This window comes from Dermacentor andersoni, chromosome 1, assembly GCF_023375885.2.
Source record: "Dermacentor andersoni chromosome 1, qqDerAnde1_hic_scaffold, whole genome shotgun sequence".
Lineage (NCBI taxonomy): Eukaryota > Metazoa > Arthropoda > Arachnida > Ixodida > Ixodidae > Dermacentor > Dermacentor andersoni.
Window position 1 is genome coordinate 370,041,160 of NC_092814.1, and position 15,157 is coordinate 370,056,316.

The 15,157-nt window shown below is 46.2% G+C and overlaps 1 protein-coding gene across 5 annotated transcripts in view; it reads left to right on the forward strand.

Moving 5' to 3' along the window:
* The window catches only part of LOC126516448 (papilin-like), a 530,520-nt gene that overhangs the window by 229,561 nt on the left and 285,802 nt on the right, over positions 1-15,157 (forward strand). For all 5 annotated transcript variants that reach the window (XM_055064066.2, XM_055064065.2, XM_050166565.3 and 2 more), the window contains exon 5: positions 5,607-5,831. In XM_055064066.2, the coding sequence (XP_054920041.2) occupies positions 5,607-5,831 (225 nt within the window). The remainder of the gene's footprint in view (positions 1-5,606; positions 5,832-15,157) is intronic.

The window sequence follows — 15,157 nt, forward strand, 5'->3', positions numbered from 1 at the left end:
CGCCGTAGTGGAGGACTCCGGAAATTTCGACCACCCGGGGTTCTTTAACGTGCACCTAAATATAAGTACACGGGTGTTTTCGCATTTCGCCTGCTGTTCATTACTAAGAATATATGTTTTGCTAGAACTTTTGCTAAACTAGGCAGGATAGAAATGGGGCGATAATTATGCACACACTTAGCATCACCACCTTTTAGAAGTGGTCGAACTACGGCCATTTTTAACCACGTAGGAATACTTCCGCTTGTAATTATCCCGTTTCGGATTTCTAGCAAGACATTCTTCAGAACGCCGAAGTTCCTGTAAAGATCAAACGTGCGAATTTTATCGATGCCTGGTGATTGATGCCGGCCGAAGCTGCCCAATAACGAGTAAAGCTCTTCTGTGATAGTGGGTAGGAAAGCGGATTCAATTACAGGAGTAGTAGTGCTGCCAGTGTAACATGATTGCTTCGACACACCAGAAAACTAAGAGAAAAATTAGTTAAAATTGTCAACGACTGTTGATAAATCTGAATCAAAATGATTCTGAATATGTTTAGTCGAATTTGAAGGTAATCCTCTCACCTCGTTTAACAGAGACCACGTTTTCTGAGGATTTCTACGAGATTCATAAAAGCGGTTTCTGTTGTACGAACGCTTGGCTGCACGAATAAGGGCATTTACTTTATTTCGAGAAGTTTTAAATTGTGTACGCAAAATGTAATGACTAGGCGAACGTCTGCACCGTTGCCTAAGCAGGTCTTTTTCCTTGATAGCGGATAATATCACGCTGTTCATCCAGGGCTGGTTCAGGCGGCGTTGGCAAACGTAAATTGTCCTTTCACTGGATTTATAAATAATGTCTATCGAACGGGAAAATTCATTGTATAGCTCAAATCTGTCGGTATTTTCAAGCAGGCCTGGCCAGTCGAACAAGGCGACCAGTTTATCAAAAGTAGCCGTATCGGTAACAGCGTGGCAAGTGTTGGGGCTAGAGCATGATAACGACCGAGAAGGAAAGCGTAACTGACAAGCTATGAAGTAATGGTCGGCAACTTTCTGTTGTAACACTGCACCATGAACTGAAGCAAACTCCGTGCGCATGTTGACGTGGTTAATACAAGACTTTACTAAATTATTAAGAAGTAATTCTTCCCTAGTTGGAATATCAATAATACTTTCAAGGCCATGTTTTGCAATGACATCTAAATAATCGCATACCGAGGTTACAGTTGCATTAAGAATCTCTATATTGAAATTGCCTACTAGGCATATGTAAGGAACTAACATCGTCCTTTGTAAATGTGCCTCCAGCTCATTGAGAAACAAGGACAGGTTACTTGAGGGACGTCTATATATTGCCAAGAGTGAAGTATGGCTAAGTTGGTTTGAAATGTTCAGTGCCAAAGATTCCGCACTAGAAAAGTCAGCCACTACCTGTTCCACACTCCAGGTATCCTGTACGAAAATTGCTATCCCCCCGCCTCTTTGAGTGTCTCGAGTGAACCAAAAGGAAACGAATCCTGGAAGAGTGGAAAGGTTAATCTCGGCGAGCATATATTTATTTGAGTAAGAACAAAAACGTCCACATTATGTAAAATAATATCAACGTAAGTACAAAATGTGTCCCAATGCTTTCGCAAACTGCGGATATTAACATGAACTGTGGTAACTGTTGATGGAAAGGTAAACTGACGACCAAGTGCTTGAAAGTCAACAAAGTTCTCACACAGAGCCATGAGGTTGTTTTGAAAAAGGTCGCCGTAGTGAATTATAGACCGCTTTGAAACAATTACGTTAAGCGCAACAGATCATTCACGTCGTTCACACGGATTAAAGAGGCACCCTCCTCCTTCTTAGCAAACACGTTTCCGTCCTTGGTCCAAACATACATATATTTCTTTTCCTTTCCCTTTTTCCTGGCGAACCAGAACAGTTCCCGGTCTGCTACTGTAAGGTTCTCATTAAAATAAAGCTTGTGGTCATTATCAGTTTGGCATAAGTTCTGAAGTTTGTGGCGACAGGCCATCCAAGTTTCCTTCGCAGATACAGAAGCAGATTTAACCAGAATGACTGGAATTTTATCTTTCTTTTTGCTCGGCAAGTGATGGATGCCAAGAATGCCAGAGCTGTCGAAGTCTTTGATCGTCAATTTTTTGGCAAGATTCGCAAGTCCTCATTGGAAGGCCGGAAGGCAGGAAGGCCGTGGATTTCGAGGTTTAAACGGCGACTGTACTGCTCCTGTTTGTTCATTTCAGTTTTCAAAGACTGAATCTCGATCTCTTGCTCCGGTACTTTGACCGTGAGTGATGAAACCTCCGAGTTGGCTTTTTCACTTGCTTCTATTCTAACCAGAAAATCGTCGTAGTTTGTTGACATGAATGTTACTGAATTTTGAATCTCATTCATGGAAAACTGGAGCGTATCGACAGTCGACGTCAGCACGAAAAGCGGATCGATTTTAGCAGGAAGTGATAACAATGAATTGATATCGTATCTAAGGGAAGAGAGACCATCCAGCTTTTTATTTATAGCTCCTATTTGGCTTTGCAGAGCATCAAGTTCAACAGTAACAAATGCATCTGTAGCCGAGCGTCGCTTTTTTCCCTGTCGACAATGACGACATTTCCATGCGTCACGTTTGGACAAACCCACCGAAATGAACGTTGATTCTGCGATTCCTGAACATGATGAGCGCAAATGAAAGCTTTTTTTACACACCTTTGCAACACATGAAACGGCCATCATCAGGAAGAGGATCAGAGCAATCTGCACAGGACGACATTGGCACGGCGCTGTCGCAGGAGGCTACACAAACCCTAATGCACAAAATATCAGACCCTCTAGAGCAGTCGGCGGCACGCGAAAACTAAACAATTAAGTTACGAGCCTCAGCTCACCTGGGCAGAGACAAACGTCAGTTTGTGGCAAAGAATTGCCGCCGACTGCAGAAGGTTGTGGATCTGTCCGTGCATTTAAAGGTAATGGTGAGACGATTAGCGGCCCTCTGGTGCCCTGGCCTGTCGGGGGGGAGGCAATCTTTCTGCGCAGGCTTGATACCACGATTATCGCACTTGGACGCTGGCGGAAGATGGCTGTATGAACCGGGCTGGACGACGCATGGTCCTTCGCATTTCCTGGGCAGAGACAAACGTCAGTTTGTGGCAAAGAATTGCCGCCGACTAATAATAATAATAATAATAATAATAATAATAATAATAATAATAATAATAAATGGAATCTCATTGTGTCTTTTTTTCTGTATGAGAGCATAATGCTTCAGGCAGCGCTTTTGCGACGCGTGCTCCAGAGAGTGCTGGACGCCCATGCATCCCTCAGCCGCTTTATCCGTCTTTTATACAAAGGATGTCCCATATATTTTCACCATCAATTAAAAATATGCAAATGCCACGTAAGTGGACACAATCGAGGTAACGTTGTTTGTCGTCGCTTGAAGATACTCAGATTATATATTGCATTCCGCCTAATTACATTAGTCTTAATTAACTAATCAACTTCTCAAATGTTATAGGTAAATGAAAAGTGTCAATGATGAAATTGTAGGGAAACATGAAGCACTCCCGATACAGCTTTTTGGTGCTCAGTACGTGCTACATAAAGGGTCGTTTCTGAGTGTGAAGAAAACGCAAAATTTCCGTGCGAGCGGCCGCTCGAGGCACTTCGCATGTATTCGCGGGCTTAATTAAGGGGAGCCTGGAACGATTTCGACGACTTTGTACAAACGTACTGAGTCGTTGGAGTAAATCCTTCTGATGATTAATGAGGCATCTAAGGGCTCCTCGTAAAGCGCGTAATTTATTATAAGGCGTTAAGAATGTACATCACTGCCGATCGCAGCACATCGCTCGGCTGAGCTTTAGGCCGCCCCTACCCATTTGACGTCATTTGCCGCAATGACGTTTGCAGGGCGAGCTATCCGATTGGCTGCCCAGGGTGCGTCATCAATAATTTTTACAAATGTTGTTCGTAATAGTTGGAATGTTAGTTAATTTGTTTCTATAAAAAGAAAGTAACAGAAACAGAATACACAAGAACGATTTCTCACTACACTTAAGCACTTCCGGAACACAGCAACCATCGTCTGCTTGTGTTACAACGTACTCCATTTTGACGAAAGCTCCGCGGTCAGACTCGGTCTCAGTCTTTTCGCGAGCACCATGATTCGACTTTGTTGCGTTGTGGGCTGCAAACGTAGCGACTCAATATGTCAAGCTGCGACATCGTGTCCCTCTGCAAGGAAGCAGAGGAGCGGAGTGGCTGCAGCACATCGGACTGTCGCTATCCGACCGGGGCCAGCATTTGCACGTTTGCGCCCCCCCCCCCCCCCCCGTCTCTTTACACAGGAAGATTACTACCACAATAGCGTTTTGCGAGTCCGGTATTCAGGTAAATACAAGTGCAAGGAGACACGGCCTGACGGTTTGACCGTGCTGTTTCACTGGACGAGCAGAAGCGAAAACATAAAAGCTCTGCACGGTGCAGCCACCTGGTGGCACAGAGCTCAACCACACACAGCAGCAGTATCGAAGTGTATTCTTCTTTGCTGCTGGTGTAAATTTTTCGCAGGAGCTGAATAGTTGAAACGTTGTTCTTGTAAATGTTAAAAATGTTTTACACTTGATTGGAGCAACATTAGCTCTTTGTTTGGCTGGTTAAGCTCTGCGCCAAGGGTTGGCTGGACCGTGCAGACCGATCAGGCAGCTCACGTACGCCTACGGTAAAGTTCCTTCATCAGCGTGAGTTTATGTCTCCACCTATCCGTCGAAATGTGCAGCTCACTTGCGGTTACCGGAATACCAGACACGTTTGGCGCTGCGACAGAATGCTCGCAACGCACGCAGCTTCGATAGCTGTCGCTTGGGGTCGACTGCCAAGCAGCTGCCGGGGAGGTTAGAGAGGCTTCGCGCGCTCGCTCCTAGAGAAACGTAAGTAGACGACACGACGTGCCATCGTGACGCAGAACCAGTGAAGGTGGAGCTTAGCCCCGATCACTCGGCGAACGAGTTGAGGAGGAAATGCATGGCTATGGAGGAGGGTAACTTGTAATCGTCCGTAGCTCTCTTAATATGAGACGCTTCACACAAATTGTGGTGCGAGTGATTAACTGTAGCTGACCCTACGTGTCTACAAAATTTGTCCGAATTTTCATGGTTTCAGGGGCCCGTTACGCTCGGAAAAATACTTTTATGTAGCACGTATTGGGCAACAGAAAGCTGTATCGGGAGTTTCTCATGTTGCTCTAATATTTTCTTATTGACACTTTTAATCTATTACAATATTTGTGAAGTTGATTAATTAATGAAGACTAATTATGTATTTAGGCTGAATGCAAAAGATATCCTGAGTATGTTCAAGCGACAGCCAATGACATTACCTCGCTTCTGTCCACCTACGTGACATTTGCATATCTTTAAATCTTGGCGCATGATAGTTGGGACAGCCTCTATAAGGTAAGCATTAGAATTACAAGCTTGTTAATCTCTTTACTCGTCCATTCTTATGCTATCTGATGGCTTGACTAGCGAAGCCTCACCTACGCCTTGTTGAGTTTGCCGTTGAGCATCCTTAAGCATTGAATTTACGAGTTTTTACGTGTCCACGCAGAGACGCTAGCCGTGGTTGCGACGGACTACGGGAGCTACGCCATTCTCCACCGCTGCGGGCAGCACGGGGAAGGGGCGCAGCACTTGTCCGTCTGCGCACCCGACGCCACTCACGTGAGCGTGCTGGCAAGGCACGTACTTGAGGAGGACACTTCGAGGGAGATCGCGCACCACCTGGACGACGTGTGTGTCCCCAGCTCAGTGCTCGAGCCGCACGAGTTTGACGGTGAGTTGTGCATGAGCGTTGCCTTAGCATAATCAAACAGTTTCAGCTGTGTGTGATGCGTGATATGTACGGCGAAAGAAGTCTATCTACGGAGAAGTGACTGTCAAAGAAGCGTTTTCGCGCCAGAACACCTAAAAACATTGAGAAATAACGGAAGTATAGACAACTGAAATTGTTCTTCTGAAGAATGCTACGAAGAGCCAAACCATCTTCTGGCTGTAGGAAAACTCTTCCAGGTGTTCGACCGACGTGCAGAATTGATATTCCAGTCCTTCTTTGATCTCGCTTTTTGGAACCGGGGACCCATACCGGATATTCAGTGGTGCATATTATTATTATTATTATTATTATTATTATTGTGATAGCAATAATATGGCCACTCCAGGCTCGTTTTCACCGTCGGCGTCACCGTGATGTTTCGTATAAAGTACAAGTGCGATAACACAGCGGCCGCGTGCCGAATGTTGTAGGTGAAAGTGAAAGTGCGCAGGATGAGCCGATGACACTGGCCTGACCTCGCGCGCGCAAAGCACCGGGGAAGGCTGGGGGGGGGGGGGGGGGGGGGGGAGGGTCCCGCTCCTGCGACAGCTGCGTATGGGCGACTGAGCGCGGTTGCGGGGGCCCCCTCTTGAAAGCGATCTGCGGTGAGTAGAGGGAGTCAAGGGGCGCCAAGAGCTCATAGTTTCGTGCGCAATGTGTTCTCGCCGCTTAGTTCGCGTTGAAGCGAAATGCAGCACGAAGGTCGATTCGCTCGCTGCCGCTCTTCCTCACGCCACCGTTTCGACAGCGAGTGTACGCGCTCATCGAGTGGTATGCCTTTACGTTCGCCAGCTGGCGCGTGACACCATGCTTGTTAATTTAGGTAGTAATGGAATGTTTACCAGTTTATACAGCCCATAAGACTGCCTTAGTTGTCTACTAATTTGCTATCACAAATGAAGCTTCCCTTGTCGGTCGAAACTGACTTTTTGTTATTATAATTATTGTTACAATTATTATTCTTGCTGCAGTAGTCATTATCCTTCATAAAATATATGTAAGTATTGTGCATCTGTTGACATATTTCAGAGTTCCTTCCCGGTGTTCTGTGCATGTGTAGATAATCACGTTGCACAATTAATTCCCTTTTACGCCCGCCTCATCGTTCTTTTTTTTACCGTATTTTTTTCTCTATCTCACATTGTTTTTGTCTACCGCATTTGCCTTCTCTGTACATTGTGTCTTGCGTACAACCTTTTAAGTTTACCACAACAAAGGATCCGTTGCTGTTCCCGGGAACTATAATAGCATCATACTTATTTATTTATTTATTTGTTGATCGGTTAGTTCATACATGCGGCACGCACAGCTTTCCCGCTCACGATTTGCCGAAAAACTTAATGGCGCGTGATTGGTGACTGGTTAGCCAAACCAAGCGCAAAGCTAAAGATTTGAGGGGGACGCGAGTGTTGCAAGACATGACTCTAGCTTCTCAAAACTAAAAGCATAAAAAAATTACAGCTTCTCCCCTTTTTCATGGGAATGGACAGAAAACGAAAGTCAAAGGTGTCTTCACAGAAGGTGTTCATCGCACGCACCGGAGCACTGAGCAAATCCGCCATAAACCACAGGCGTTTCGCAGACCGTGCAAGGCAAATGCGTTGTTAGTAAATGGCTTCGTCAGCTCATGGTTCGCTGCTGCGAAAGGCGCACGATTTGCGGGCCGGCGACTGTGTTGCAGGTTTGCTTGGCGCGCGGCGTCCTGCTGCCCAGTCACTTCAGTGAAGGTGCGGTCATTTTGGTCCAGCTCCGTAGTGTCTTGGACAGCCCGTTGAGTTCCGACGCGCTAAGCTTCAGGAGTGCGAGTGGCAGAGTGGACAGCGTGTGCCGCTAACGCGCCAAAGGTGTTCTTGTTCACCTGGCCTGTCTGTCGCCGGACCAAAGCGAGATTCGCACGTCGACGTCGTTGCCTTTCTTTGTCGTTTCCGTAGTTTCTCGTTGCCCCAGTCTTTTTTTTGTGTGTGCCATCGCAAGCGAAGCAGTATGCTTGTTGAAGCGGCACTCCGTAGGCGTCGAGGCGTCGCAGGCTAAGCCTTCGCGAACGACAAACCATGTGCTGAAACTGCGTCGTCACCTCAGCAGAAGGCCTACAACTCCCACACCAGGCTACACCGTGTTGCAGCTTCCGCTGCGCTGCGACTACCGAAGCGCTCACTGACATGACTGAGCTGTAACTATTAGTGTCGCTGTATTCGCGTGCAACTTTCCTATGCAATGAATGGAAAGATACGGAGACGAATCGCGCAGAAGTAAGAGCTCTCCTGAAGAAAAAAAAAATTAAAAAAAATACATTCCCATGCCGCGTCCATTTAAGCTGGAGAAGAGGAAACCTAAGCATCTTATTTGCAACAGCACAATAGGACAAAATTCACCGTTGGGTGTTCAATGGGACTTATATTTGTGATTTTCTTTTGAGCGTTTTGATCCAAGGAACGAGCAGTGGTGTCCGTTGCTAAGTACCTGGCGCAGCGAAACACACGCAAAAGCTGCGCTCCCGTAGCTTTCCCTTCTATGCGTCAGAAAGTTGTCCGCCGGCCAGTACAGCAGCTTGTCTGCGGCCGATTTGTGTTTGGCGCGATGCGGCGGCATTGAGCCACGTCAAGATCGTGAACGGAATTCGTGAGGGCACAGATTCGCCCAATAAAACGCTAGTTTCGTCATTCTAAGTTTTCCTGCTCTCTTCGCCGTCCCTACTACGTGACGCTATTGTATCGATTCTGTGCCATTGTAATGCCTTCTCGCTCTTCATCACTGGTCAGAGCTGCGTTTCGCCTGCATTATGAACGGGATCGGCCGGCTGTGACCGACGGATGATAGCAGGGGCGCCTAATCGATTGGAAGAAATGTGTACATTATACTGGCCCTAGGTACTTGCGAATTATCCGCCGCGTTTTTTTAATGATCCCTTCCGCTCTATTCTACGCCACTTTTATGCCTCACCATTCATGGTCGGCGGATCTTGTTGTCGAAGTGGGCGGAGTGCCACTGTGACCACTGATGAAGCGAGAAAAGGGATTCCCATTGGAATAAGATCCTTGCATTGCGTCGGCCGTCGTCTCAGTATTCTATGTCTAGATTTGACATACAAAGTTGCCAACTTACACGTAATATTTTGCGTGCATAAATTGCCGTAAATATATGTTACCCATTTCTCTTCTTCTCCTTGCGTTTTTTAGCGCACGATGTGACCCACAGAGAACAAGTTGATGTGGCATGTATGCGCATAGGAAATTCGTTATTCTCGCTTTGTCCTAATATCGTCGAGTCCATGCACACACGCAGGCACACATGCATGTACGCACACATACACACGCACAATTATACAGTGATCGATATTTCGCAGCAGTACCGAAAAACTTCGGCCGCCTTCTGGAACGTTTGTTTCGGATTTATTTTTCACCACAGCCATTGGTCGCAATAATAATAATAATATTTGGGGTTTTACGTGCCAAAACCACTTTCTGATTATGAGGCACGCCGTAGTGGAGGACTCCGGAAATTTTGACCACCTGGGGTTCTTTAACGTGCACCTAAATCTAAGCACACGGGTGTTTTCGCATTTCGCCCCCATCGACATTGGTCGCAAGGATAGCAGTATACCTGCAGGCAGCCGAATCGAACTGCAGAGCAGAACTGCAGACCTGTCAGAGCACGTCACGGAAGTGCGTAGATGGATAAATGCCTTCGTGGTGTTTTTGAGAAACAATACAAATAATTTTGGACAGCACGCTCTTTTCAATAGTGTATCATTATCATCATCATCATAGTTATTCTCTGCGGTACCAAAACCACTCGCGGGGACCTCCAATGACATCTTTGTAACTTCGGCCAACACCATTCTAATATCGGCTCACCACCTAAGCTTTATTCGTTCTCTACTGCGTTACCCTTCTATTAGTCACAGAATTTGTGCCAAGTGAGCAGCAGTTGTCTGCTGTGCACTCTACATGAACTACCGAACTCCCCTTTTTGTTCTTAAGCTCCTAGAGAATATCAGCAAGACGCGTCGAGCACACAAAAAAGATAATAATTTTGGGTAATTCGCCAATTAACTTTTATATTAAACATAATTGGGATATCGTGCAGATCATATGCAGGCTTGTTAAAAAACTTGTATTCAGGTGTAATTGTATTTATGCTAAATCGAAGTAGGAGTACAAAGGAGTCAATGAAGAATAACAAAGCATGGGTAAATCATGAACTTTTGGGACCAAACATTGAGAAAGATCATTTATGAAGTAAAACTAATGAAACAGACTTACTATTTAAGCAGAAATTCAGACAAACGAGAAATAAATTGATAGCAATGATAAGGGTAACGAGAAACATATTATATAAGAAAGCTTTCTCATTGTAAGGGGAAATCTAACGAAATCCTGGGAAGTGAATTCTTAGGAAGACCACACAAACGCAGCATTGACGATATTTTCCAGGGAGAGATGAAATATAATTAAACGATGAATTTAACAAGTGTATTATTGGAAGTGTTTAGAGATTGCGGGACGAAAGCCGGTGGCCGACAAAAAATTGCGTTCTAGCGTACACTCAGCCTACACGACTGAAATGACAGAGATAAAAGTGCATAATTTGTTTAGAGCAATTTCTCTCACCAGACCGCTAGGTTACGCCGGCGTCTGCATTTATGATATAGTAAACAATTTCAGTAAAGTTAAAAAGCTTCTCTTTGATATTAACGCAAATATTCTAGAAACTGGAAGAATTTCTAACGCACTCAAGGTATTCCTTTATATACCTGTTTAAAAAAGCTGTAAAAAAGCAACAGCATATAACTACAGGTCAGTAGCCATTCTTTCATAACTTGCTTGTTTTACGTAGTAGTTCTGTGGAAACCCGCAAGGTGGAGAGAAGTAATGAATAAAGGGAAAATCCTTTGTAGCAATTGCTACAAACTGGTGGATGTCTGATTTTCCCCTTATTCATCACTTGCTTGTGTGTAAAAAAAAAAGCAGTTTACCAGTGAACGCTGTCTGTATTGTGATAAATACGAAATACTTTCCGAATCCCCACACGACTTTCGACGCAGTCGGGGAACTACCTCTCTGTTCAAAAACTTTAGCGATTTCTTCAATACGTTGCTCGATAAAAAGATGGTGGTGTTTGAGGTTTTCCTCAGTTTGAGAAATACTACCGACACGGTTGACCATGCAATGTTTGAAAAACTTGAAAAACTGAGTTTTCGTGGACAATCTCAAACTCTAAAGATAAAGTACTTCAGTGACAGAGAACCGATGGTTAAAATTGGGGACACAGATGGTGCTCTACGGCCATTTAAATATGGGGTTCCGCAAGGGCCTGACTAGGGCCAATGCTATTTAAATTGCACGTATATGGAGATGTGATTGTTGGGTTAGTTGGTTTTCCATAATTGAACTAGTAACTTAACGCAGTAAAAACTTCAGAGGCAAGAAAGGTGGACAAAGACAAGCGGTACTTAAGAATCGTACATGTATATCCTCTTGTCACGCATGCGCATGCCAAGAAAAAAGAACAGGCACATGCACATCAAAGGCGGCTGCGCAAGAAGTCAAAATCAGCATAAATTATTGAGATAGAAGAGTTATTTGTACAGCTATCTGTGTTCGTCTTGATAAAAAAATTGGCTGTGGCTTAGCTAAGGTTAAGCCTGGACATCTCGAAGCGAAAAGGTTGCTCCTCTCGTTGCTCGGGTGTTTGACTAGCTCGTTTGGCTCTAGCCTTTTCATTCTTCCTTCGCAACTGCTCAGCAATTGCGGAACTTTCACCATCTTGGCTACTCTCAGCCGACATGGCCGAACGTCGCTGTTCAGCTTCCTTTTCACGCCGTTTAGCGAGACGTGCCTGTCGCACTTCTGGCGTTTCAGACTCGGCTTTGCTGCGTCGTTTAGCGAGACGTTCTTCTCGTTGTTCGGGTGTCTCGGACGCTCGTTGAGCTTTCAGGCTTTCATTTCTTCGCTTCTTTTCAGCCAACACCCGTAGTAGCACTTCTGTATCGGTAGTCACTCTCTTATCCTTCCATGTTGAATGCGCACGCCTATTCTCTGGCAAGTGGTTATATAGTCGGCTTCCGCGATAAACACGCGCTTGCGGCAAACATTAAAAGAAATTATGGGGTTTTGCGTGCCAAAACCACTTTCTGATTATGAGGCACGCCGTAGTGGAGGACTCCGGAAATTTTGACCACCTGGGGTTCTTTAACGTGCACCTAAATCTAAGTACACGGGTGTTTTCGCATTTCGCCCCCATCGAAATGCGGCCGCCGCGGCCGGGATTCGACCCCGCGACCTCGTGCTCAGCAGCCTAACACCATAGCCACTGAGCAACCACGGCGGGTTTGCGGCGAACATCAAACGATGACGCATAGCGCGCGGCAGTGGCCACCTGCGCCACGCGTGACGTCACGCGCGGCAGCGGCGAAAGGTCAGGCAACGGATCGGCCACCTGCGCCGTGCGTGACGTCACTCGTGCTCCGACATACGCCGGCTCGCGCGAAGCGCGGTGTTGACTAGCCAGCGTGCTGCTCTAGCTGCGCGCGCTCCTGGCGTCATCCCTTACACATGGTGGGAGCCTTGCTCTCTTCGCTCCTCCTCCAATGCCCCCACTGTGCGGCAGCAAGCAGGGCGCCGTATGGAGGAAGGAGGAGCGCCGCCTCGGTGGCTGCTGATCTCGATGATGGGCCGCTGCCCAAGCCGAAAGGCATAGCCGCCGCCGTTCGCCACTGCGTCTACCTCTCCCCCCCCCCCCTCCCTCCTCCATGGCCGCGACCGCGCGAGGTGTTCTCCGGTTGCCGAAGCGCAGGCTCGGTATCAACGGATCACGGTGCGCGCTTCCCAAGCCGAAACTCAGAGCCACCTTCTGTTGACTCGCTAGCAGCATAGAGAAAGGAATACAAGAGCGGACACTCCCATACAGCCCAGCGGCCCAATTGAATGCAGCGCACCAAGCCTCCGGCGTTAAGAGGAAGCTTTAGCTCGGGCCCAACTCCGACGCGGCCTATTCAAATACATGTAAAACGCAAGAACGTTTTTATGAGATAACCCCTGGACCAATTTTGATGAAATTTGTTGCATATGAAGGAGAAAGTTAAATTCTAGTGACTGTTGGAACTGGAATTTCGATTTAGGGCTTGAATTTTCTTAAATCGATTTTCAAATATTTGACCGTTTGAAAAAAATGGAAGCACGAAGTTTACAAATTCATAGCTCTGCATCAAGAACTGATATCGCGGTTCTGTAAACGGCATCCATTAGATCATTCAAAGCGGACAAATTCAATATGTCATTTTACATCTTACGTGAATTTGTTACGTCGGTTACAACGGTTTTGCAAAAGTTGTATTTCGCTATGATTAAATTTTTTTCATATTCATGTGTAACACATCAATTTTGTCCGCTTTAGATGTACTATTAGATGCAATTCACAGAATTGTATTATCATGTTTAGTGGTTGAGTTACAGAGTTGTAAACTTCATAGTTTCGTTTTTTGAAAATTTTCGATTTTTGGCAATTTTGAATAAACAATTCACGACCTAATTCAAAAATTCGAAACCAACAGTCACTAGATTTTAAGTTTGTCTTTTGAATGCAACAAACCTCGTCAAATTTGGTGCAGTGGTTGCCGAGAAAAACGAATTCTCGTTTTACATGTATTTAGATAGGAGCACTCGAGCTAAAGCTTCCTCTTAATACCTGAACTACACTTCCGTTTCGGTATTGTGTGCGCGCGTTTTGAATGCTAGCTGGTACGCGTCACGCCGGCTGCACTGTTTTTTTTATTATTGCTTCTACATGTCGACCGCGCGTGGTATTCGCGCGAAATCGTTTATTAAGTAAAATTGATTGCGAACTATCTTTACAAGCCTGGATCGAATACTTGCCACGTGCAATTTCATAAAGACGCAAGACGCCTTTTGAAATTATGAAATGTTCGTTTTATTCGATATAAATGCTCGTTGCGGGATTTTTGTCCATTTATGCAACGTTGTGGCAGCAGGTAAGCAGCTGTAGTTCCCGTAGGAATCTCCACCAGACGAGCCACGTCGGTGTATAGGACTGGAGTGTTTGATTTGTCATCGCCAAATAGGCGATGACAAATAGGCGATGACGTGGCCCGCTACCCACAGAAACGTGCCCTATGCCTAGTCGTAGTAGATAGTGCAGACATTCTGAGAGCTTCGGCAACGCTCAACACTGTGGAGAGTGGCACGGCGGAAGAGGCTGCTATTGCCCTAGCCATTGTACACGCTTCAACCATGCCAGCGCCGGATGGACCTATCACAGTGGTCACTGATTCTCAGACCGCCTGCAGGACTTTGGCACAAGGGAGGGTGACACCCTACACACACCGCATCCTTACATCATTACACCCCACAGCGTTACACAGGGTGCGTATCGTCTGGACACCTGGACACGCCTCTCTCCATGGTAATGAACGCGCTAATGCGGTAGCCCGAGAGCTCGCTAACCGGGCGCCATTGGAAGAGCTGTCCAACCCAGACGACGCACCGACAGAACCACTGAACTACACTGAAACTCTACAATATTACAGAGATAACAGGAGACACTACCCTCCCCCACATAATTCCCTTAATCGAGAAGATGCCGTCGCGTGGCGACAGCTTCAAACTAATTCATTTCCCTGCCTCTTTTATCTTCACCTCTTCCACCCCACACAATATACCTCATACTGTCCCTATTGTGGAGCAAAGCCCACAGTATATCATTGCACCTGGGAGTGCCCACACCCTCCGGGCTACTCCCCTATTCCTTCACCTTCCCCTTCCTCCTGGGAGACTGCGCTGGCCAGCTCAGACCCGCAAGAGCAGCGATGGCTGATCCGGCGGGCACGCGGAGTGGCGCGAGCCAATGGGGCCCTGAACTAAGGGCTCCACCCTGCGAGGAAGTCACCCATACTCCTGATAAATAAATGTTTTCTCTCTCTCTCTCTCCACCAGACGACGTCAGCTGAAAAACCTAAATTACAAGCACGTGTCATTTTGGTATTAACATGCAAGAATAATGCGTGTAGAAGCCAAGCGGGCGAAAGGGGTGAAGGCGTGGCATTACAAACAAAAGCAGTTTGCTTTTACATACACGACGTACAAAATACCCGACTCATCCCGAACAATACCGTACATACCACGGAAGCATTCTATTTCCAACCATTCCCACCTTCCAGGCCTTATTTCCTGTACTTTAATAGCACGAATACACGGGCTATTACGCGTTTCCAGAACTTGGCTACAACCGGCGTGATAGTACGCTTTGAATACACAGTTGGCCACAGGACA